This window comes from Cinclus cinclus, chromosome 7 (assembly GCF_963662255.1).
Source record: "Cinclus cinclus chromosome 7, bCinCin1.1, whole genome shotgun sequence".
Taxonomy (NCBI): Eukaryota; Metazoa; Chordata; class Aves; order Passeriformes; family Cinclidae; genus Cinclus; species Cinclus cinclus.
In genome coordinates this window covers 32703248-32725290 of record NC_085052.1, presented here as the reverse complement: position 1 = coordinate 32725290, position 22043 = coordinate 32703248, and the positions used below count along the sequence as shown (strand labels likewise).

At 52.4% G+C, this 22043-nt stretch overlaps 2 protein-coding genes and 1 long non-coding RNA gene across 3 annotated transcripts; 2 read left to right on the top strand and 1 right to left on the bottom strand.

Annotated features, from left to right (window-relative positions):
* The first annotated feature begins 1043 nt into the window (after nt 1–1043).
* Nucleotides 1044–6325, top strand: NUDT13 (nudix hydrolase 13). Its single transcript, XM_062496433.1, is given in 9 exon segments — nt 1044–1126; nt 1982–2121; nt 2626–2733; nt 3109–3215; nt 3994–4119; nt 4273–4288; nt 4291–4419; nt 5134–5288; nt 5867–6325. Coding segments are annotated over 9 exon segments (1059 nt in total). The 3' UTR covers nt 6062–6325.
* Nucleotides 6326–17845: 11520 nt separating this feature from the next.
* On the bottom strand, nt 17846–20022 carry LOC134046448 (C-type lectin domain family 2 member L-like). Its single transcript, XM_062496912.1, has 6 exons — nt 19722–20022; nt 19100–19222; nt 18619–18714; nt 18333–18511; nt 18051–18151; nt 17846–17960 (listed from the first exon to the last, which is right to left on the bottom strand). The coding sequence occupies exons 1-6, from the start codon at nt 20020–20022 to the stop codon at nt 17846–17848; spliced, it is 915 nt and encodes a 304-aa protein (XP_062352896.1).
* A 1259-nt stretch (nt 20023–21281) lies between these two features.
* LOC134045975 (uncharacterized) lies at nt 21282–22037 on the top strand. Its single transcript, XR_009933343.1, has 3 exons — nt 21282–21335; nt 21517–21617; nt 21708–22037. It is a non-coding gene; the product is annotated as an uncharacterized LOC134045975 (long non-coding RNA).
* The last annotated feature ends 6 nt before the right edge of the window (nt 22038–22043 follow it).

Below are 22043 nucleotides of genomic sequence, written 5' to 3'. Positions count from 1 at the left end.
CGTTCCGGAGCCAGCTGAGCCGGGTTCGGCTCCCCCTGGCTTCCCCCAGGGACCGTCCCAGCCGGAGGAGGGGGATCTGGGACAGAGACGTCCGGAGCCGCGCGGAAAAGTCTCCCCTTGCAAATGGGAACCTCTGGGGCGACTCTCGGGCTCCCGTCGCTGACCTGTGCTGGAGGGAGAGCTCTGGGATACTTCCCGGCACTGCCCGTGTGTCTTTAACAAAGCAAACTAACTTCTTCCATAAAGGGCTTCCCCTCCTGTGGCTGCAGGGCAGAATGTTCTCAGTGACCCCCAAGGATTGTGCCCCACGGCTCATCTCTGTCTGTAACAAAGCAAACTAACTTCTTCCCTGCAGGGCTTTGCTTTCTGTGGCTGCGGAGCAGAATGTTCTCAGTGACCCCCAAGGATTCTGCACCACGCTTCGTTTTTGTGCCTGGTCATTTCCTGACATCCTCAAGACGAGGTCAGGCTGCAGCCTGAGATTGCCTTAGGCTGAAAATGTGGTGGGAATCTTTGGCACAAAGAGCTGGAGATGATCCCATTCAGCTGCAACTGCTTGTCTAACTCGGGGAATTCTCTTCCACAGCTGATATTTTGTCTTTCACTCTCTCCTGGCATCAGTGCCTTTCCCACAGATCCACCCTGTGCTGCACTAGGATGTGTGGTTGGATCAAGGCCATTACAACTGTGTAGGAAACCAGCAAAAAAGAGCAGCCACCTTGTCTGCCCTTTTCCCCAGGGACGCAGGCATTTGGGACAGGAGGGTCTAATCTAGTCTTATAAGTAAGTTCTGTAAGACCTGTGCACATTCAGAGATGAAAACAAATGGAGGTACCTTTAAGTAGTCTTAAAACTGGCCTGGAATGGAGTTTGAAGTGTGACTGATGTGATCATTTTAGAAAGCAGATTCTGCAAACTGGGCAGCAAGAGGGAGATTTACCTGCTCATTGCACCTTGTAAATCAAACTTAATTTTGCAGGGCTGCTGAATTACACTTTATGCCTCTTTTTTTTAGGCAGAGACAGAAGCTGTAGCTGTTGGTTATGGCTGCAGTGTATCAAGGGCTGCACAGGAGAGTTTCCTCCCTGGTCTGCAGGTTGCATTCCACCTATGTGAGAAAAATGAGGTGAGTTCTCATCTGACTGCTGAGTCTGGGAGGACAGAGCTCGGCACAAGCAGCCCTACCTAAGCCTGACCCGGGGGTTAATCCTTTAACAGTTCAGCCATCACACAGAAATGCTTTGTGAGCTCTGTAAATTATAATAGCCAAGGCCTCTCTGCTCCCCTCACCACTGCTAAGAACTGGTTCTCTCAGGCTGAAGCTTTGTTAATGATTGCCTGTCCTGGCTAGAGGGCTCCCACAATGCCAGGCAGACTTGAAGTGGTGCTGCTCACCTAATTTTAAATACTGCTTCAGACAACCTGAAAGGAGCACATGCTGATATCTTCTTTCTAATGATTTTTTTTTCCCTAACTCAGCTCCAGCCAGCTGTGCCCTTGGTTTTTACCCCTCACACCAGTGTGACAGGTACAACATAATGCACGTAGCCTGATGGGAACCAGGTTCAACATCAGAAGTGTTCAGCAGTTCGGCCAAACAGCATTTGGAGCCATCTAAATTCACAGAATATTCTAAACTGGAAGGGACTGGGGAGATTAAAGGGAAGATCAAGGTTTCCTGCAGCTTTTACAGCAGACCTGTTGGATTGAGGTTACTGGGTTACTGATCTTCTTGCATATCCAGACTTGAGGGTACTCTTGTGGTTGGTAAGAACTGCAGTATTTTCTGCCACACAAAACTCCACTAGAGGCTACAGCCCACCAAAGAGTGACTCAGCTGTCAAAACTCTCCAAGCACTTGGAATACCTTAAATCTGACCTGCCCATTCAGCTCCCCCCCCGTGCAAAATAAACACCTCCAAATAACCAATAATGTCAACACGATCTTCAGTTCATCTCCCCAATCGTTTTCTCACTGCAGATACTTAAATCAATTAAAGGAGGATGACAGCCTTTGTAGACAAGCTCAGACCTCAGGAACTTTCTACCTCTTTCACAATCTCTCCCCCTTCCTGCAGAAAGTTGGGAAGAAATATTTGGTAACGCAGCTCAGTGCAGCAGGTAAGAAAGAAATCAGTGCATCCAGAAAGAAACACCTGTTGGATGACACAGCTGGAATGAAACAGAGGGACACACATGGTATCATGGAGTCATGTTCTGAGGTGATCAGGTTTAAAAACATTTGGAATTGTGTTTCTTGAAGAGAGAGGGCTGGCAGGAAAACAAACAAGATCTTAGTGACCAATGTCTTTTTGGTGTAATGTAGGAAAAGTTTTCTTTGAGAGAAAGGTATTGGCTGGTACAGGACAAAACCAATGGACAGCTGCTCCCCAAGCATAACAACATTGGGACCTTTAGCCTGACATAGTCAAAACTTCCTACGGCTTAGGAGGGAAGCCAGATTTTAAATTTCTACCTGAGTGGGATCACTTGGCTGGTCCCCGTTCCCACATTGGCATTCTGCCTTGAGCTGAGATTGCCTGTGCCCTGAAGATCCAGAGAGCACTGGGATTGTATGGATTTGCTTTCATCATAGCTTTCTCTTCCCCTTTCCCTGCTGTTTAGAGACAAGACGGATTCTGGAGAAGTTCCCAGGGGCTGAGCAGTGGATAGAGAAGTCGGTGCTGATCGGATGTTCGGACGAGCACAGACCACGCTTCGCGCTGGATTTAGGTTGGGATGACTCCTCTTCCACCCATGCCAGCACCAGTCTGATGCACTGGGATGGAGGTGCTGCCAGGGCATCATCTCTAATCCTTGGGAGAACCTGTGCTGCCAAGGGGGCCTGGGTTGAGTCTCTGCAGGAGCTGTTATGAACCATTGACTGCACTGCTGCTCCTGTGCCTGTGTGTGTTAGGAAAGGTGGGCTGGGGGAGGCCACTAACATTTGGGAATGCTGCCCTTGATGTGGTTCACTTCCATGGGAATTCCAAGAAATTGTCTATTGGAACAGCAAAGGGCATAAAATTGGAACAATAGCATTAATAGCTGAAATTTATGACATCAAATTTTCTCTTTGACTTTTTTTTTTATTATTTCCTTTAACAGGAGCCTTGGATAAAGCAGTCATTGAGTCAGAACTGCAGGGATCATTTACTGACCTACGAAAGGCTCTCTTTGTAGTGGATGGAGAGGATTCTCCTTTGCTGGCTTCGGTATTGGACACGGCTTTTTACTTTAGGGAGCTGTGATCTCTAACATCAACCCTTCTCCTCATATCCAACACTGTTTTATGATCTAATATTGTACACAGGAACCCAGATACAGACACATTATAAATTACACCAGTTTTCCCAAATTTGTGCTCCCAAAAGGAAGATGCAAAGGAAAGAGAAGCAGACAAATGACTTAAAAATGACTGCAGTAATTTATGCCATTTTGCTGAAATGTAATCCCAGTTTGTCCTCGGCTCAACAACTACCAGGCAAACAGGGTACCACAAACAAACTTACACATCTTCTCTCAGAGCTGCTCTTTTAAAACACTCCCTTATAAGCTGGTGCTCTGCAGATGCCCTGTGTGTGGAAGGTCTAAGAAAAGGCCTGTCCTGACCCATGAGGAGAAATAGTTGTGTTTCCTTTCCTGCTCTGTAATGTTTGTAATGCCTGGGCTATTTTTCATTAAGATATTCAGGGCTGGAGACTCCCTAGAATAGTCCAGTTCCCAATACAAATCCCATTATGTCCAATAACCAACAGCTCTTGCCCACCTCCCCTAAACATACTCAAATTTAGAAGCAGGAAACATAGATTGCAGAATCTACCACTTTTCAAAGCATTGCCCATACTTCATTTACCTTTCTGAGGCTTCCAAAGATAATCAGAGTTTATCCCCATGAGAATGCACACAAAGAGTTATTCAGGGAGACTGCTCTGCATTTTTTGTCCCCCCCAGGTATAAATGAGGTTTGTGTTCCTTCCTCTGTGTTGGCAGGCCCAGTCCCTTCTGCGGTGGCACGATTCCCACCAGTACTGCAGCAAAACTGGGCAGCCCACTCAGAAGAACCCAGCTGGCAGCAAACGTGTCTGCCACGCCAGTGGAGTCACTTACTACCCACAGGTGAGACCCTGGCAGCAAAGGTGGGGGACACAGGGCTGGGTCACCCCGGGGGGAAGCAGGAAAAGGGATCTGTGCATAGCTGGGTACTTTGTGGTCAGCCAGTGACCCTCAAACAGCCAGGAAAAGCAAGAATTTGCACTTAACTTTGTTTAGTCTGAATTTCTTTTGCTTTGTGGTGCACGTGGCAGATGTCCCCAGTGGTGATCACCCTGGTGTCCGACGGGAGCCGCTGCCTCCTCGCCCGGCAGCCCTCGTTTCCCCCAGGGATGTTCACAGCTCTGTCAGGCTTCTGTGACCTGGGTAAGTGGCTTCTGACCCAGCACATGGGCGTGCAGGGGGTGGGGACATCAGCCAAGTCCCTGCTCACAGAGAAGGATGGACACACAGGTGATCTGTGTCCCCATCACCAGATGTGTTCTGGCCAAACTGGGTAAACCTTTGAGCAGCCTGGTCTAGCAGAAGGTGTCCATGCTGATGGCAGGGGGGTGGAACTAAATGATCCTAAAAGTCCCTTCAGACCCAAACCAGCCTGTGGTTCTGGGATAGCCAGGAAAAAAAACAAAACAAAACATGAGATCTAAATAGATCAGTGTTGGCATGCAGACAGAATTCAAAATAGCTGTTATGTACCTGAAGGGAATGGGAACTATAGGTGTCTAACAGTTGTCCTAGTCCCTGATAGTAAACATAAGCTTTAAACTTGCTGGGTTATAACCTCTGATCCTTTGACAATCCATTCTGTGGCTCATGCAGAATGCTCAGTTCATTCTGACTGAGAAGAAAAACTACAGACCTCATGTTACAGGAGGGAAAATGGCTTAAAATTGAATTGTTCTGTCCACCATCTCTACGTAGATGGGACCAAAAATGTCTCTGGTGCCTGTGTGTATCAGAGGTTGATGAATTTAATGGAGCATCCCTCCAGCAAGTGTTTGCAGGTCAGCACAGCTGGAGCTCCTGCCTGTGGGAATGAGCGTGTCCCTGCCACCCTTGCCCAACTCTGCTTGGTTGCAGGTGAAAACGTGGAAGAGGCAGTGCGGCGAGAAGTGGCCGAAGAGGTGGGGCTGGAGGTGGAGTCGCTGCGCTACTCGGCTTCCCAGCACTGGCCCTTCCCGAGCAGCTCCCTGATGATAGCCTGCCACGCCCGGGTGGGAGCCCAGCGGGCTGAGGTGAGCACCTCGGCTTCCCCGAGCTATTCCACTGCCTGCCTCAGGTAGCAAAACCTCCTTCGGTCCGCGGAACTTAGTTGGGATAGCACCAAACCCTCCGTAAGTGCAGTTTTCCGTTGGCTTTTTCTGCAAATGCAGAACAAACTTTGAAACAATCCCATCATCTTCTGTTGCAAGGTGCCAGATTTCCCTCGGGTCACCTTATCTACAAGCCCAGAGGCCAACACCCCTGTGTTTTTCTGTATTTTTTCCTCTGAACTTTGCAGAGGAGGTTCCCTCACACATTTGCCACAGTACACACAAATTCTGCCACATTAATTACTGTGCCCAGCCACTTTGCTTTGCCACAGTGGAGCAGGGTTGGTTTGTGGCTTCCCTAAGAATGCCAGCACAACAAAGTAGTGGTGGATATTCCTATTCCTATATTCCCTGCAGTGGCATCAGGGCCTAATTCAGGCATGGATGTAGCACTCTGGGCATTCCAGCATAGGATCTCTGTGGAAGCAAGAAGGGGCAAGGTACCGCCGCCCACATTCCAAGCTGATTTAAGGAACTGGTGCCCTCTGAATCCTTTCCAGATCAGCATGGACACCCTGGAACTGGAGGAAGCCCGTTGGTTTGGCCTGGAGGAAATTGTGGAGGGTCTGAAGAGAGAGCCCAGCTCTTCAAAGCAAGACGATGGTAGTTTTTTACCCTGGTTCCCTCCCAAACAGGCCATTGCTCACCAGCTGATTCGTGAGTGGGTGCAGCAGCAGACTGCCCACACAGCTTAGGCAGGGCTTCATCGACTCTGTGATCCCACCAGAACTGTGAGAGCTCGACAGAAAAGCTTCCAAAGCCCCTCAAGGCAAGGGCTCTGTTACAGTGAGGACAGCACCACACTGATGGCACTCGGATACACGGACCTACAAAGGTCTCTGAACTGATCTGGCAGTCCCATGTGCAGTGGATCACCTCTGAGACCCCATGATTGGATGCAAATGTACAATAAAATCCTTAGTTCCAAAGCATCACACTTATTGTGAGCAGCTGTCAGTGACCCCATGGCACTAATGTCCCATTTTCCTCCATTTCTCCTATCTTGGATGGACATCAAATGCACCCTTTTTCCCAAAATAAAAATAAAGGGACAGTGGCACTTTCCAGTGTCTGTATTTATATTGATCTGGGAGAGCTATTAAAAAGCCACTGCATGTTTGCTCTCCTCTTCTTCTGTCTCCTCCCATTCAATCTTCCATTTTCATATAAAGTATCCAATTATTTATATATTTATATATTTATTTATTTATTTTTGTGGATGCTAAATGGTTTTCTACATTTTCCTCACCGGTAAGACAGTTACTTCTGTCCTACCAAAAAAGAGAGAACAGAGCTATCTGGTGGCAGAGAGGGCAAGAGCAAGACCTACACATAAGCATTTTAGAAGACCACAGATAATGAATGCAAAGTTAACAGGAACTGCTGCAACAAGAACTGCATTTAGAACAGAGAAAATCTTGAAAGGATCAGTGCCTCTTACCTTGAGGCCAAAGTCTGTACCTTGCCTGGAGAGCTGGCCTGATTTTACTGATGAAATGCTACTGCCTCCCTGGAGGAAGAACAAGGAGACCTCCTGGGCAAGGAAAACTCAGTGATAGAGACAGGTGAAATCTGTCTGATTTTTTGCTGCTGATTCAGGCTGACGGTCCTTCCTGCCTACTTGGTTGCAGCTCAGATGCCAGGATTGCAAAGCCAGGTGCTTGAAGGGGGAGCAGGGATGTCTCCCTGACTGCCACCACTGGGATTCACTGCAGGTGAGCAGTGGTAAAAATCTGGAGTCCTGACATCTGAGCAGCAAATTTAAAAAGTGGATCTTTCACACCCTTGAGACACACTGCATTTGTTTGGGTTACTTTTACTTCAGGACTTTGGGAGAGAATTTTTTCAGGCTGTGGTAGCACATATCAACACCCTTCCTGGTATTTCAGTTACTAATCAGAAAAAGCCTTTTCAACCTACTCAAATACATTTTTGGTTTTTTGGTTTTTTTTTTTTTTTGGTAGTGCTAGAACAACTACAAGATAATAATCACATCACATCTTTGGAAAAGCATTACATTTTAAACTGTTTTATAAAATCCTTAATCCAGACCCTTTTTACTTAGTTATGAAACAATACTGGTGGCCTCCATTCCTGATGTTAAGTAAGCAGGAGTGATGATAGGCAGTACCCACCTGTGAGCAGGACAGAAAAACAAGGTGAGGGACATTGTCCTCACTTGGATTTACCTCAGAAATCTGTCTGAAGCCTGAAGAACGCTCGCTGCAGTCAAGACAGGACATGCTCCATAAAGGCAAGTGACCTAGAAAAAGGAACAGGCAATTCCTGGGAGAGGCTTCCTCACCAAAACACAGCAGGGCTTTCCCATAGAAAAGGTACCAGGCAGGCAAAAGGGACAGAGCAACATATTTCTCTCAAGAATGCATCCCTTCACTGAATCCTCTTTGGGAACATTTGGCTTGTATAAATCACTGAGACCCCTCTGCTTTTTGGGATTTACAGCAATTAAAAGCTGCCAGCTGGGGCATTACAGCCCAGTAGCTCATAGGTATTACCAGTCAGCAGGATATGGAAGAACAGCATTCATCTGATTTGTCAGATGTAACTTTTTGGTCAGCGGACTGAGAGCAGCATTCCAACCACCTCCCAAAAGCAGCAGGGCATAAAACTCGTGTTGATCTCAAACAGGTGCCCAGCAGAGGAGTGAAGGAACCAAACCTCATGACACAACTTGTTTGATCTCTGACTCAGAGATTTTTCTGTTCAGAAAAATGTTATCTGGAAACAGTGTAGGTAGAAAATTCACCTGGGCTGCTCTGCTGCTGCCGTGCACAAAGGCCACACTTTCCTGTCCAGAGAGGTATTCACTGTGGATGGCAGAAAGTCTGACATCAGTATTACTGCTCTTAGACAAAGAAATTGTTTCACCTTAAAACAAGCACCTTAAAACAAAACAACTAAGCCTGCTGTTTGGCCTGAGAGGACATAAGTACTCAAGGGAATGCCCTGACAACCTGACCTTGTAAAAGTAATTTGTCAGCAAACCTTTCTGCAGGAACCACAAACAACTGCACCAGACAAGTTGCCAGAACAACCAGTAATTACACAGGTACAAGTCCTGTGTTCACTCTGAGGTACTACTTCAACAGAATGAGCTGACCCAGCCTTTAGCTCACATCTAAATCTTGCTAACTTTTCAACCTAACAAGAGGTGGAAAGCTGATTTAACATCCACTGGTCCTTGTGCTCAGCAGTAGGTAATATCCTTTATGTAGAGTTCCACTGTTTTTATCCATGGAAAAACTGCAAAGGGACACAGAAGATTTACTAGCATATTGAAAAGAAACTGAAAAACAATATAGGATGAGGTTTGGGATAGGGACAGAAGCAAATTCTCACATCATATGATAATTAGATATGTCTGCTGTGAGTATGCAGCATGGAGGACAGCTAGATTAAACTAGAATATATTCCAAAAGTGGAACTGTTTGGCCTTATAACTGCAGGTGAGGTTAATAACCCTCACCAATTAGAAAAAGGGAAATGTAGAACTAATGTAGATTACCATCCCTGCAGCCATTGGGTGTCAGTACTGCTTTTCCCCACCAAACTACAGAGACTTTTCTGGAAATCTCTCCTTTTCTGCTTCCTACCTGGACCAGTGTTCCAGTGACCCAGGTGATTTCTCTGAGTGAACGGAGCTTTACCTTCACAACAGCTTTGCTCTTCCCTTCCCAGCCTCGTAGCCTTGGGAATTCCCATCTGGGAGCGTTGGCCTGCTGAAGGAGAGGCTCCATTCCCAACAGAGATCCACACTTGACAGGAGGAACAGCCCATGGGATGTTCTCGTGCCTGGACTCATCCCTTTGCTCCTGAGCTACAGCTGGAGCCCAGAAACCTGGCAGCTGTTCAGGACACACTTTGCCATGGCATGGCCCAGACAGGCTGATTCCTAGGCTGGGCCTGGCACCCAGAGCAAAACTGCTCTGTCCCTCTCTCCTCCTCACCCTGGGCAGGCAATACAGCACATGGGGAAAGGCTCCAGGGTCTCAATGAAGGCAGCGAGAGATCTCTCATCCATCATGGGCATAACAGGCCAGAACAAGGGAAATCAATTGACTTCAATTTTGTTATAAATGAGAAACAGAATCTCGATATTTAGCAAAATTCAGATTGCTTCAGCCTTGAGTTTGGGTGGGCTTTTCAGGCTCTGTTACAGGCTTGGTTTGTGTTCTGTTTCTGCTGGGTCTGGATGGACCTGAGGCTTCCCTGTGCCCGTGGTGCCCTGGAGAGTGCTGATGGAGATTTTTGTGAGGACTCAGCCTCAAATCCTTTTAGAGAGACCCTCTTGCAGAGGGCTGCACTGCCAGTACTCTTAAGTATTCTTAGAGGTGCTGCAAGTGAAAGTAGAGAACAGAAGTAGACTGGAGCACCACTGGTACAGTAATTGATATTTCGCTGCTCCACTTTTCCTTTTAAAGATATGTGTAGGTAACATGAACTTTTTTACTCTGTGATTTGGTGGAAACACTCTTTGTTCCTTTCTTTCTAAGACGTTTGCAGACCCTGAGGCACTGGGCCAATGCCCAATCGCTGCATTTTATTGACATTTTTACAACAGAACAAGGGGCTGATGAGACTGACAAGGAAGATGCAACTCAGGAGCTCATCAGGCAGCAGCCTCCAAACTCTTGGGGTGATGCAAAGAGCAGTAGGGTATGGAGACTGTTTTCCAGTGCAAGGTTAATCCATAATAACATGCTCACTGACAGCAAAGTCACTTCTTGTAAGCTACTGGTTATTTCCCGAAGTGCAGCAGCTGGAGTGGTTGACAAAGCCTGGGCACAACCATGAAGAATATTCCTGTCCAGATTTCTCCTTCTCTTCCTGTGCCAGCAAGAGCAGCCCATCCTCGCTGAGGGTTTTGTTCTTCTGTGGGTGTGTGTCTTTTGGAGAGAAAACAGTAGCCAGGAGCATTAATTACTGAATCTGCACTGCCCCCTCACACGTGTGAGGTCTGAGTCTTGTGCTAGGAGTGGGGCCAATAACATTTCTGGCATTCTGCCTTGGAGCTTGAACGTTTTGGAGTTCAGGCTGGAGACTCAGCTCTCTCTAGGATCAGAAGAGGGGCAGACACACCTTCCTCCAGGAGGACCCTCCAGGGAATGCTTTTCCCAAGTCAGGTTTTCTCTCGTAACAGCTCAAGCCTTGCCTCTTCCAGACCAGACCACGCAGTGCCCTGCAGTGTTTGTGCCCTGGAAGAGATACTGGGAACACTGGGAGGGAACAGGAAGGAGCAGTGGGAGGGGGATTAGGAGCACTGGGAAGGTCCAGTGCTCCCAGTTCCTTCCCAGTGCTCTCACCATCGCTGCCGGTGCTTGCCATGAAGAGGGATCCTGCGAGGGAACTGGGAGGAAACTCCCCAGCACTCCGGGTGAGAGCAGTGAGGAGGGAGAAGTGCCCCAGTGACTCTCCAGTTCACCTCCCTCCCCCCAAAAATGAAAGAAAATAAAGGGGGTTACTAAAAGAAAAGAGATTCAAAAGGAAGGGGGAAAAAATTACCTTATTTTCGGGTCTTGTGTTTGACCTCGGGAGGACCCCATTCAGCTATGATATGAAGGGTCTCTCTTGAAAGAAAAGATATTTTTTCATGATTTTTGGCGTCTCCCAAGGTCGGAAATCGCGATTTTTCATTAATTTCTTTTTGAGATGGTAAGAAAATGCCTTTATGGTGCTGTTCTCTGGGTTTGAATTGCGCGAAAGCGCTCCATTTTATTGATCTTAAGGGTTAAATCCCATCCGACTCCACCAGAGCGCTGAACGGCCCCCGCCCCCCAGAATCAGATTTCCTTCCCCTGGCTGCAGCCCGGCTGGAGAAACGCACAGAAGCGAGGACACATTTCACACAACCCCGGCCATGTCTCAGCGAGGGCGGAGCGTTCCACCCCTTCTGCTCGGAAACACGGCCTGTCACATGACCACCTCGGACGCTGATTGGTCAAAGGGTCCCGGCATTCCCACACGGCGGTTCTTTAAAATCTCTCTGCCCGGAGCGAGCCCTCGGAGGTCCCCGCTGCCCCGGTACCTGATCGTTCCTGCACCCCGGAGCTGGGAGCGGCTCCAGCACAGGTACGAGCCGCGCTCGGTTGTGCCCCAGCCCGGAGGGGGCCGCGGTGAGGGGAAGGGGGCGGTTCTGGCGAGTTCCTTGTGCCGGCTTCCCCCGTGTCCCCCGTGCCCTGAGATGGCGGAGGGAGCGGCTGCCCGCGGTCTGCTCCTCCGCTCGGGTCCCGGGGGACGAGCCGGTGCCGCAGCAGCCATGGCGAATCCCGGTTCCCTCCCTGAGCCTCGGTGTCCCGCAGGACCGGGACCAGCCGTGACCTGTCATCGTGTCCCTTTCAATGGGCCATCCCCGTGGCTGCACAGCTGTTCCCGAGGCCCATCTCCGAAAGGCTTTTTCAGCACTCCTGAAGCGTCCGGAGCAAGGGGCTCTGCTCTGTTCCCAGCACAGAGATACCGGCTGTGAGCTGGAGCAGAGTGAATTCTGCCCCATTCACGGGCCCGTGCAGGAGCTCCTCCATCTCCGGGACGGACCAGCAGCCGGGCTTACACACTTGCCTGGGGCGCAAGAAGCCGCTTGTCAGAAGCAAGGGGACGCCACTTGTGAGCGTGCAGTGAGGGAAGAAGATGTGGAGAATGGAACCTGCAGCAGCGAGGGCACAGTGAGGGAGCCCCTGGATCCCCAGGGCACATCGGCCACCGACCATGTGCTCAGAAGGCTGCTCAGAGGATTCCCGGGTGAGTGCAGGGCCGCGGCTGTGGCCCCTCTCGGGAGGGGACAGTGTCACCCGGCAGGGACAGGGCTGGCGGCTGTGTGGCTGTTTCCCGATGTCTGGAAGAGGCCTCGTGCTCCGCTGGGCCCCAGCAGTGGCTGGAAGCGGCAGCCGCAGCTGCCCCCGAGCCTGTGCAGCTCTCCTGCTGCAGCCTGTCCCCAGCCCGGGGTCCCTGGCTGTCCCCACACCTGTGTCCCTGCCCGTGCCCAGGCTCTGGGCTCTCTGGCTGCCAGCTGAGGGAGGAGCAAACACGCTGAGAGGTCCCTCCTGTGCTCCCCGGCCATCCATCGTTCCAGCACATCCGAGGGCCGGCTCTGGTCCTGGCAGCCAGCAGCTCTTTCCTGCTCCAGGCCAGCGCTCCAGCCGCCATCCCGTGCTCACCTTGCTGCTGCTCCTGCTCCTGTTCCTGCTGCTGGCCGTGGTGGCGGCCTTGGCTGTGCGGTCAGGTAAGGGAGGGGCAGCAGCCTGGGCCCAGCCCCTCGGGGCAGAGCGGGGTCCCTGCTCCCTGCAGAGGGGAGGGCGATCCTCACACCTTCTCCTCTTCCCTCTGCAGCTCCACAGGTTCCAGCTCCACCTGCGGCTCCGACGTTGGTTCTGGGCTGTCCCTCTGGCTGGTTTGGATACAATGGAGTCTGCTACTACTTCTCAAGGGACAGCAGAACCTGGGAGCAGAGCCAAGAGCGGTGCTCCGAGCTCGGGGCCTCCCTGGCCGTTGTCCAGGATGAGGCAATGGTGAGTGAGGGGCTGCGGGCGCTGTGGGGTGTCTGAGGGCAGCCCGGGGGTGCTCCTGGGCCGGGCTCGGTGTTCGTGGGGCCAGGGCTGCGGCCCTGTCCCGGAGCCTTGCAGGGAAGGAGCCCCGGGGCCGTGTCCCCCCGAGGGGCCGGGGCAGCTCCCACTGCTCTCTCCTTGGCAGCATTGGCTCTTGCGCCTCCGCGGGAACGTCGATTACTGGCTCGGGCTGCGCAGACGGGGCGAGCGCCTGCGGTGGGGGGACGGCAGCAGCTTCAGCTCCTCGTGAGTGCCGGGGAGCCGGGCAGGGCATGGGGGGACAGGGGCACAACGTGTTCCCCTGGGAACCAGCGCTCTCTCTGCTCCTCCTTGCAGGGTTCCTGTCCTTGGCAGTGCAGAGTGCGTGTGCCTGGCTGAGGAGAAATTCAGGAGTGAGAGCTGCTCAAATCCTCGGCCCTATCTCTGCAGCAAGGCCCAAGCTCCCCTGTAACAGGGGCTGGAGAAAGGACCTTCTCCACACTGGGCAGTCCCAGCTTCATCTCTTAGCCCAGCCCAGGGCTGTCCTTCCTCAGCTGCTCCCTGTGCCTTGCACTTGCTCTCAGGGTCACCTCAGTGCCTGTTCATCCCCACTGCCAGCGCTGGGCTGGCTGTTCAAAGGAAAACCCTCTGCAATCCATCCTGCCAGCCATGCTAGCTGGAGTGAGGGGATTGCTCTCATTGCACAACAAGCTCTCATGGGAAATCCAAATCACCCTGGGCTCTTGGAAATCATCACCACGTGGTCTGAGGGTGAGACTTTTGGAGTGGCCTTGGAAGAGGAAGAACAGCTGAGACACGATGAGGAGGAATCTGAGTTTTGGCATCAGGCACCTGAATGTGAAGAATGGTCTCTCTGTCTGTCTGTCTGTCTGTCTGTTCCAGAGGATCTGACTGTCCTGCTGTGGGAGGCTGGAGCAGGACAAGGATTTCTCTCCCTGAGGGAGAAGCAGTGACTTGACGTGTCTGTAACTCCCATCCCTCTGTGTTGGAGTGTGTGAAACAGAGCCCTCTCTGAATTCTTCAGAGAGACATCAGAATGCAGGGGTTGAATTACAATCTTTGGATGGATTAAATTATATTAAGCCACTCATATATGAAATAGAAATGTTATTTTTTTTTAAGTTATGTTTTAAGTAATTAACTTGAATTAAGAATGTATTTTATGTGCCTTAAGTAGTGAAAGCCTTAGAATTTAGTTTAAAATGCTAGTTTTAGTGACATCTTAAAAACAATTCTGAAAGAAAAGTCACAGTGAAGGCTCAAACCTAGTTCTACACATAATAAATATATAGTAAGAATATTGCTTACATTTTTCAAATAGAACAGATAGGCTGTATGCACACGTATGTTGTAAACTTTCATATTAAAAAAATGGAATTCTAATGGGTTTCCCAGAAATGTTTCAGATTGGTGTTTTTAGCTCTCTGTGTAATTTGTAAATAGGAATCCGTGCAGTGGGGGCAGATTTCCCCTCTCTCTTTCTCGCTCTCTCTCTCTCTCTCTCTGCTCTTTCTCCTCACTGCCATCATCACTGCCCAGAAGAAGACAGGGGCTGTGGCTACAACTTTGGCCCTCTCGGGGCCATGCACTGCAGAACTGCTTCTGCTTCTAATTGGGACTTTGCTTCTATTTGGGACTCCACGCTGAAAGCTCTTAGCAGGGACTTGAACACTTGGGGCTCTTTGCCTTTTGAGGCTGCAGTGCCTTTAGAAGAAACAACTTTATAGCAACTAACAACTGCTGAGCTCTTTTGAAGACTTAAACCCACAAAAATCCCAACACGTCGAGCCTTTCCTGATGTGCTCTGTTGCCTCCCCAGGGTGAGGAGCAGAGGGACAGAGCTGTTTTGCTGGCACTGGGCACCTGCTGTATTTCTAGTTTAATTTTTCCTAGTGAAGAACTCTTATTCCTATTCCCATATCTTTGCCTGAGAGCCCCTTAATTTCAAAATTAAAATAATTTGGAGGGAGGGGTTTACATTTTCCATTTCAAGGGAGGCTCCTGCCTTTCTTAGCAGGCACCTGTCTTTCAAACCAAGCCAGCTGCTTTGAAGTAACACACTTGGCATCTCTGCTTTTAATTTTGAGAGCATTTCTAGTGAAGCAAGCCTGATGGAATTAATTAGGGAAGACAAGTGTGCTTTGGTTCCCTTTCAACAGATTTCTACTGAAGTCTATTCAGAAGTAAACTGGTTAATTTTCCCTTATTTTCTGTGTTTAAACTGGGGCAGTCCCCATTCATACCCTGCAATATTCAGGGCATACACTGAAAGAAACCTGCCTTGGCCATTTTTTCAGGCTATCAATTGATTGGAATCCCCATTTTCTTGTTTAAATAGAAGAGGGGAAACCCTGTATGCTGCAATTTTTTCAGTTTGCAATGAGAGCAAACCCTCCATTTTCATCATCTCTAAGTTTCAATTGACAGGGAATCTCTGTTGTGCCTTATTTCTTAGGGTTTAAGTTGGTAGAAACGCCCACTAATTCCATCATCTGAGGGATTTCCACTGAGGAGCAAAAAAAGGACAGGGGGAAAAAAAGACAGTAGAGGAAAAAAAGAAGGCAAAAAAAGGGCAAAAAAAAAAGTGCAGAGGGAAAAGAGGGAGAGGAAAAAGGGGGCAAAAAAATGGGGAAAAGGCAAAGAAAAAAGACAGGGAAGAGTGAAGAAAGGGAGATGGCATAATCTGAAAAGGTGGCATTTAAGAAGCAGGAAAGCACCAGACAGAGGAGGACAAAAGGGTGTGAAACATAAGAAGAAAAAGAATAGGAAATATGAGTGGAAAAGAACAGGAGTCCCAAAGTCATCCACATACTCCTCAGACCCCCCCACCCAAATCCCACAGATCACCCCCACATAACCCCCCAAGAGAGCCCCACAAATCCCACAGACACCTGGGCCTGGATTCTTACAGTAACCCACGGGAACAGCTTCTTGAAAGGGGCTGGAAACAAGGGGCAGGTGTAGGAATGTGTGCCCGCTGTGCTTCCAGCCTAGGAATCAGCCTGTCTGGGCCATGCCATGGCAAAGTGTGTCCTGAACAGCTGCCAGGTTTCTGGGCTCCAGCTGTAGCTCAGGAGCAAAGGGATGAGTCCAGGCACGAGAACATCCCATGGGCTGTTCCTCCTGTCAAGTGTGGATCTCTGTTGGGAATGGAGCCTCTCCTTCAGCAGGCCAACGCTCCCAGATGGGAATTCCCAAGGCTACGAGGCTGGGAAGGGAAGAGCAAAGCTGTTGTGAAGGTAAAGCTCCGTTCACTCAGAGAAATCACCTGGGTCACTGGAACACTGGTCCAGGTAGGAAGCAGAAAAGGAGAGATTTCCAGAAAAGTCTCTGTAGTTTGGTGGGGAAAAGCAGTACTGACACCCAATGGCTGCAGGGATGGTAATCTACATTAGTTTTTAGACTCTTCTATACCACTCTCTGAGCTTTATTCCCTTCCCATTTCCCAGCCTTTGCCGTGACTCTCTTTAACCAGCACCGCCGCTCCGACGGTGGCTCGGCCCTGCTCTTTCAGTGTTAGCGGGCAGAGGAGAGCCGGCAGCGCAGCTTTTTGTTCTGTTTATTTTATGCTCTGGACGTCACCGCAGCAGCTCCCCAGCTGTCCCTCGGTGCAGCTCTTTCAGTGCCAAGGGCACGTCTCGACAGGCGGGCTGCAGCCAGGGCAGGGGCAGGGCAAGACCCAGCGCAGCGCTGGCGGGGCGGGCGTGCGGCGGTGCTCGGAGTCTGCCGGCCTTGGCAGCTCGGGCAATTCACATTTACAATCCCGGCTGTGGGCCGTAGCCAGCGCCTCGTATTTCTCCCCTCTTGTCCTGCATGGATTTGACAGTTTGCCGTTTCCTCCCACAGAGCTGGAAAGCAAAATGCCCTCCTGCCCCTTGCCCATCCCCGCCGCTTCCCACCGCTCCAGCCTTGTCCCTCTTTCTCTCCCCTTCACCTTGCACCACTTTCTCCTCGTCCTCTCCCTGCCAGCTCACAGCAAAGACATTTCACCCACTGGCACCGGCTGCCTCCTCTCACTCCAGGCACCTGCCCGGGAAGCCGGACCAGCCGTGGCACTGGGAAATGATGGAGTCAATTCTCACAGGGATGCTTGGGGTGGGCTGGGCCTGGCACCCAGAGCAAAACTGCTCTGTCCCTCTCCTCCTCACCCTGGGCAGGCAACAGAGCACGTGGGGAAAGGCTCCAGGGTCTCAATGAAGGCAGCGAGAGATCTCTCATCCATCATCGGGATAACAGGCCAGGAGAGCAGAAATCAACTGAGTTTATTATCAAGCAAACCAGAATAAGTGAATGAGAAGAATGCCAAAGCCTAAAATGGCACCTTCCACACAATCTTTTCTCAGCTTCACTTTATCCCTGATTCCCTCCCTCCTTCCTCTCCACACAGTGGCACAGAGAGAGGGGACTAACAGTTCCATCACATCACTGCTTCTCCCTCAGGGAGAGAAATCCTTGTCCTGCTCCAGGCTCCCACAGCAGGATAGTCAAATCCTCTGGAACAGACAGACAGACAGACAATGAGACCATTCTTCACACTCAGGTGCCTGATGCCAAAACTCAGATTCTTCCTCATCGTGTATCAGCTGTTCTTCCTCGTCCAAGGCCACTCCAAAAGTCTCACCCTCAGACCACTTGGTGAGGATTTCCAAGAGCCCAGGGTGATTTGGATTTCCCATGAGAGCTTGTTGTGCAATGAGAGCAATCCCCTCACTCCAGCTAGCATGGCTGGCAGGATGGATTGCAGAGGGTTTTCCTTTGAACAGCCAGCCCAGCGCTGGCAGTGGGGATGAACAGGCACTGAGGTGACCCTGAGAGCAAGTGCAAAGCACAGGGAGCAGCTGAGGAAGGACAGCCCTGGGCTGGGCTAAGAGATGAAGCTGGGACTGCCCAGTGTGGAGAAGGTCCTTTCTCCAGCCCCTGTTACAGGGGAGCTTGGGCCTTGCTGCAGAGATAGGGCCGACGGTTTGAGCAGCTCTCACTCCTGAATTTCTCCTCAGCCAGGCACACGCACTCTTCACTGCCAAGGACAGGAACCCTGCAAGGAGGAGCAGAGAGAGCGCTGGTTCCCAGGGGAACACGTTGTGCCCCTGTCCCCCCATGCCCTGCCCGGCTCCCCGGCACTCACGAGGAGCTGAAGCTGCTGCCGTCCCCCCACCGCAGGCGCTCGCCCCGTCTGCGCAGCCCGAGCCAGTAATCGACGTTCCCGCGGAGGCGCAAGAGCCAATGCTGCCAAGGAGAGAGCAGTGGGAGCTGCCCCGGCCCCTCGGGGGGACACGGCCCCGGGGCTCCTTCCCTGCAAGGCTCCGGGACAGGGCCGCAGCCCCGGCCCCACGAGCACCGAGCCCGGCCCAGGAGCACCCCCGGGCTGCCCTCAGACACCCCACAGCGCCCGCAGCCCCTCACTCACCATTGCCTCATCCTGGACAATGGCCAGGGAGGCCCCGAGCTCGGAGCACCGCTCTTGGCTCTGCTCCCAGGTTCTGCTGTCCCTTGAGAAGTAGTAGCAGACTCCATTGTATCCAACCCAGCCAGGGGGACAGCCCAGAACCAACGTCGGAGCCGCAGGTGGAGCTGGAACCTGTGGAGCTGCAGGGGGAAGAGGAGAAGGTGTGAGGATCGCCCTCCCCTCTGCAGGGAGCAGGGACCCCGCTCTGCCCCGAGGGGCTGGGCCCAGGCTGCTGCCCCTCCCTTACCTGACCGCACAGCCAAGGCCGCCACCACGGCCAGCAGCAGGAACAGGAGCAGGAGCAGCAGCAAGGTGAGCACGGGATGGTGGCTGGAGCGCTGGCCTGGAGCAGGAAAGAGCTGCTGGCTGCCAGGACCAGAGCCGGCCCTCGGATGTGCTGGCCCGATGGATGGCCGGGGAGCACAGGAGGGACCTCTCAGCGTGTTTGCTCCTCCCTCAGCTGGCAGCCAGAGAGCCCAGAGCCTGGGCACGGGCAGGGACACAGGTGTGGGGACAGCCAGGGACCCCGGGCTGGGGACAGGCTGCAGCAGGAGAGCTGCACAGGCTCGGGGGCAGCTGCGGCTGCCGCTTCCAGCCACTGCTGGGGCCCAGCGGAGCACGAGGCCTCTTCCAGACATCGGGAAACAGCCACACAGCCGCCAGCCCTGTCCCTGCCGGGTGACACTGTCCCCTCCCGAGAGGGGCCACAGCCGCGGCCCTGCACTCACCCAGGAATCCTCTGAGCAGCCTTCTGAGCACATGGTCGGTGGCCGATGTGCCCTGGGGATCCAGGGGCTCCCTCACTCTGCCATCGCTGCTGCAGGTTCCATTCTCCACATCTTCTTCCCTCACTGCACGCTCACAAGTGGCGTCCCCCTGCTTCTGACAAGCGGCTTCTTGCGCCCCAGGCAAGTGTGTAAGCCCGGCTGCTGGTCCGTCCCGGAGATGGAGGAGCTCCTGCACGGGCCCGTGAATGGGGCAGAATTCACTCTGCTCCAGCTCACAGCCGGTATCTCTGTGCTGGGAACAGAGCAGAGCCCCTTGCTCCGGACTCTTCAGGAGTGCTGAAAAAGCCTTTCGGAGATGGGCCTCGGGAACAGCTGTGCAGCCACGGGGATGGCCCATTGAAAGGGACACGATGACAGGTCACGGCTGGTCCCGGTCCTGCGGGACACCGAGGCTCAGGGAGGGAACCGGGATTCGCCATGGCTGCTGCGGCACCGGCTCGTCCCCCGGGACCCGAGCGGAGGAGCAGACCGCGGGCAGCCGCTCCCTCCGCCATCTCAGGGCACGGGGGACACGGGGGAAGCCGGCACAAGGAACTCGCCAGAACCGCCCCCTTCCCCTCACCGCGGCCCCCTCCGGGCTGGGGCACAACCGAGCGCGGCTCGGACCTGTGCTGGAGCCGCTCCCAGCTCCGGGGTGCAGGAACGATCCGGTACCGGGGCAGCGGGGACCTCCGAGGGCTCGCTCCGAGCGCTCTCTCCGGGCACGGAATGAATGATCCGCCTTGTGTTTGCACCGGAGCGCCTTTCACGCTTTGCCCACTCATTGTGTGACATGAAGCGATGGGATTTCCCCCCCCTCGGAAAGAGTCCGGTAAGGCTGCGCCCCGCTGGATGTTCCGCCGGGGTTGTTTGAAATGTGTCATCGCTTCTTTGTATTTCCCCAGCCGGGCTGCAGCCTGGGGAGGGAAATCTGACTCATGGTGGCGGATGTGTGGGAGGCGTTCAGCGCTCTGGTGATGTCGGATGGGACTTAACCTTTAAGATCAATAAAATGGAGCGCTTTCCCGCAATTCAAACCCAGAGAACAGCACCATAAAGGTTTTTTCGTACCATCTCAAAATTAAATTAATGAAAAATCGTGATTCCCGACCTTGGGAGACGCCAAAAATAATGAAAAATATCTGTTTTCCTTCAACAGAGACTCTTCAAATCATAGCTGAATGGGGTGCTCCCGAGTTCAAACAGAAGTCCCGAAAAGGTTGCTTTTTTTCCCTTCATTTTAAATCTCTTTCCTTCTAGTAACCCCCATTATTTTCTTTCATTTTTGGGGGGAGGGAGGTCAACTGGAGAGTCACTTCTCCCTCCTCACTGCTCTCACCCGGAGCTGCTGCTCCTTGGAGTGCTGGGGAGTTTCCTCCTTTTATAAGTGTTTGTCACACACACTGACTCAGAGCCAATTCTCCATCAACAAGGGGAATTTATTAAGCAAGCGGTAACAAGCAAAAGCAGCGCTGGGCAGCCGGGAGTTAGCGCTCCACCAACGGCGCGCACTTTCCTCTCTCAGTCCTTTGGGTTTTATACCCCTTGTTTCTGCTATACGTGTCCCTTTTACAGTCGTGTCTGCGCTGGCACTGCCTGTTGATAGGTGGTCGTACTTTGCCCTCCGGTGGTCGTTGGAATGAAGAAGACTCCCTGGCAGACGTATCTTGACCTATGAATCTCTGCCTTATCAGTAGATCCTTTTTACACATGGAACAATGGATGCTTAATTATGGTTAACTAGCTCAGCTAAAACTAATCGTATCAAGACATTCTTGTGGGGTAAGGGTGCATGACTTGTGCCCTCTCAAATCCGGTTCTATTTTCTGTTATTTTATTGAACTCCTGGTAGTCCTTTTATTTTAATGAACAATTCTTATGTTGTTTTTATTACATTGGCTGTGCGGTCAGGTAAGGGAGGGGCAGCAGCCTGGGCCCAGCCCCTCGGGGCAGAGCGGGGTCCCTGCTCCCTGCAGAGGGGAGGGCGATCCTCACACCTTCTCCTCTTCCCCCTGCAGCACAACAGGTTCCAGCTCCACCTGCGGCTCCGACGTTGGTTCTGGGCTGTCCCCCTGGCTGGGTTGGACACAATGGCGTCTGCTACTACTTCTCAAGGGACAGCAGAACCTGGGAGCAGAGCCAAGAGCGGTGCTCCGAGCTCGGGGCCTCCCTGGCCATTGTCCAGGATGAGGCAATGGTGAGTGAGGGGCTGCGGGCGCTGTGGGGTGTCTGAGGGCAGCCCGGGGGTGCTCCTGGGCCGGGCTCGGTGCTCGTGGGGCCGGGGCTGCGGCCCTGTCCCGGAGCCTTGCAGGGAAGGAGCCCCGGGGCCGTGTCCCCCCGAGGGGCCGGGGCAGCTCCCACTGCTCTCTCCTTGGCAGCATTGGCTCTTGCGCCTCCGCGGGAACGTCGATTACTGGCTCGGGCTGCGCAGACGGGGCGAGCGCCTGCGGTGGGGGGACGGCAGCAGCTTCAGCTCCTCGTGAGTGCCGGGGAGCCGGGCAGGGCATGGGGGGACAGGGGCACAACGTGTTCCCCTGGGAACCAGCGCTCTCCCTGCTCCTCCTTGCAGGGTTCCTGTCCTTGGCAGTGAAGAGTGCGTGTGCCTGGCTGAGGAGAAATTCAGGAGTGAGAGCTGCTCAAATCCTCGGCCCTATCTCTGCAGCAAGGCCCAAGCTCCCCTGTAACAGGGGCTGGAGAAAGGACCTTCTCCACACTGGGCAGTCCCAGCTTCAGCTCTTAGCCCAGCCCAGGGCTGTCCTTCCTCAGCTGCTCCCTGTGCCTTGCACTTGCTCTCAGGGTCACCTCAGTGCCTGTTCATCCCCACTGCCAGCGCTGGGCTGGCTGTTCAAAGGAAAACCCTCTGCAATCCATCCTGCCAGCCATGCTAGCTGGAGTGAGGGGATTG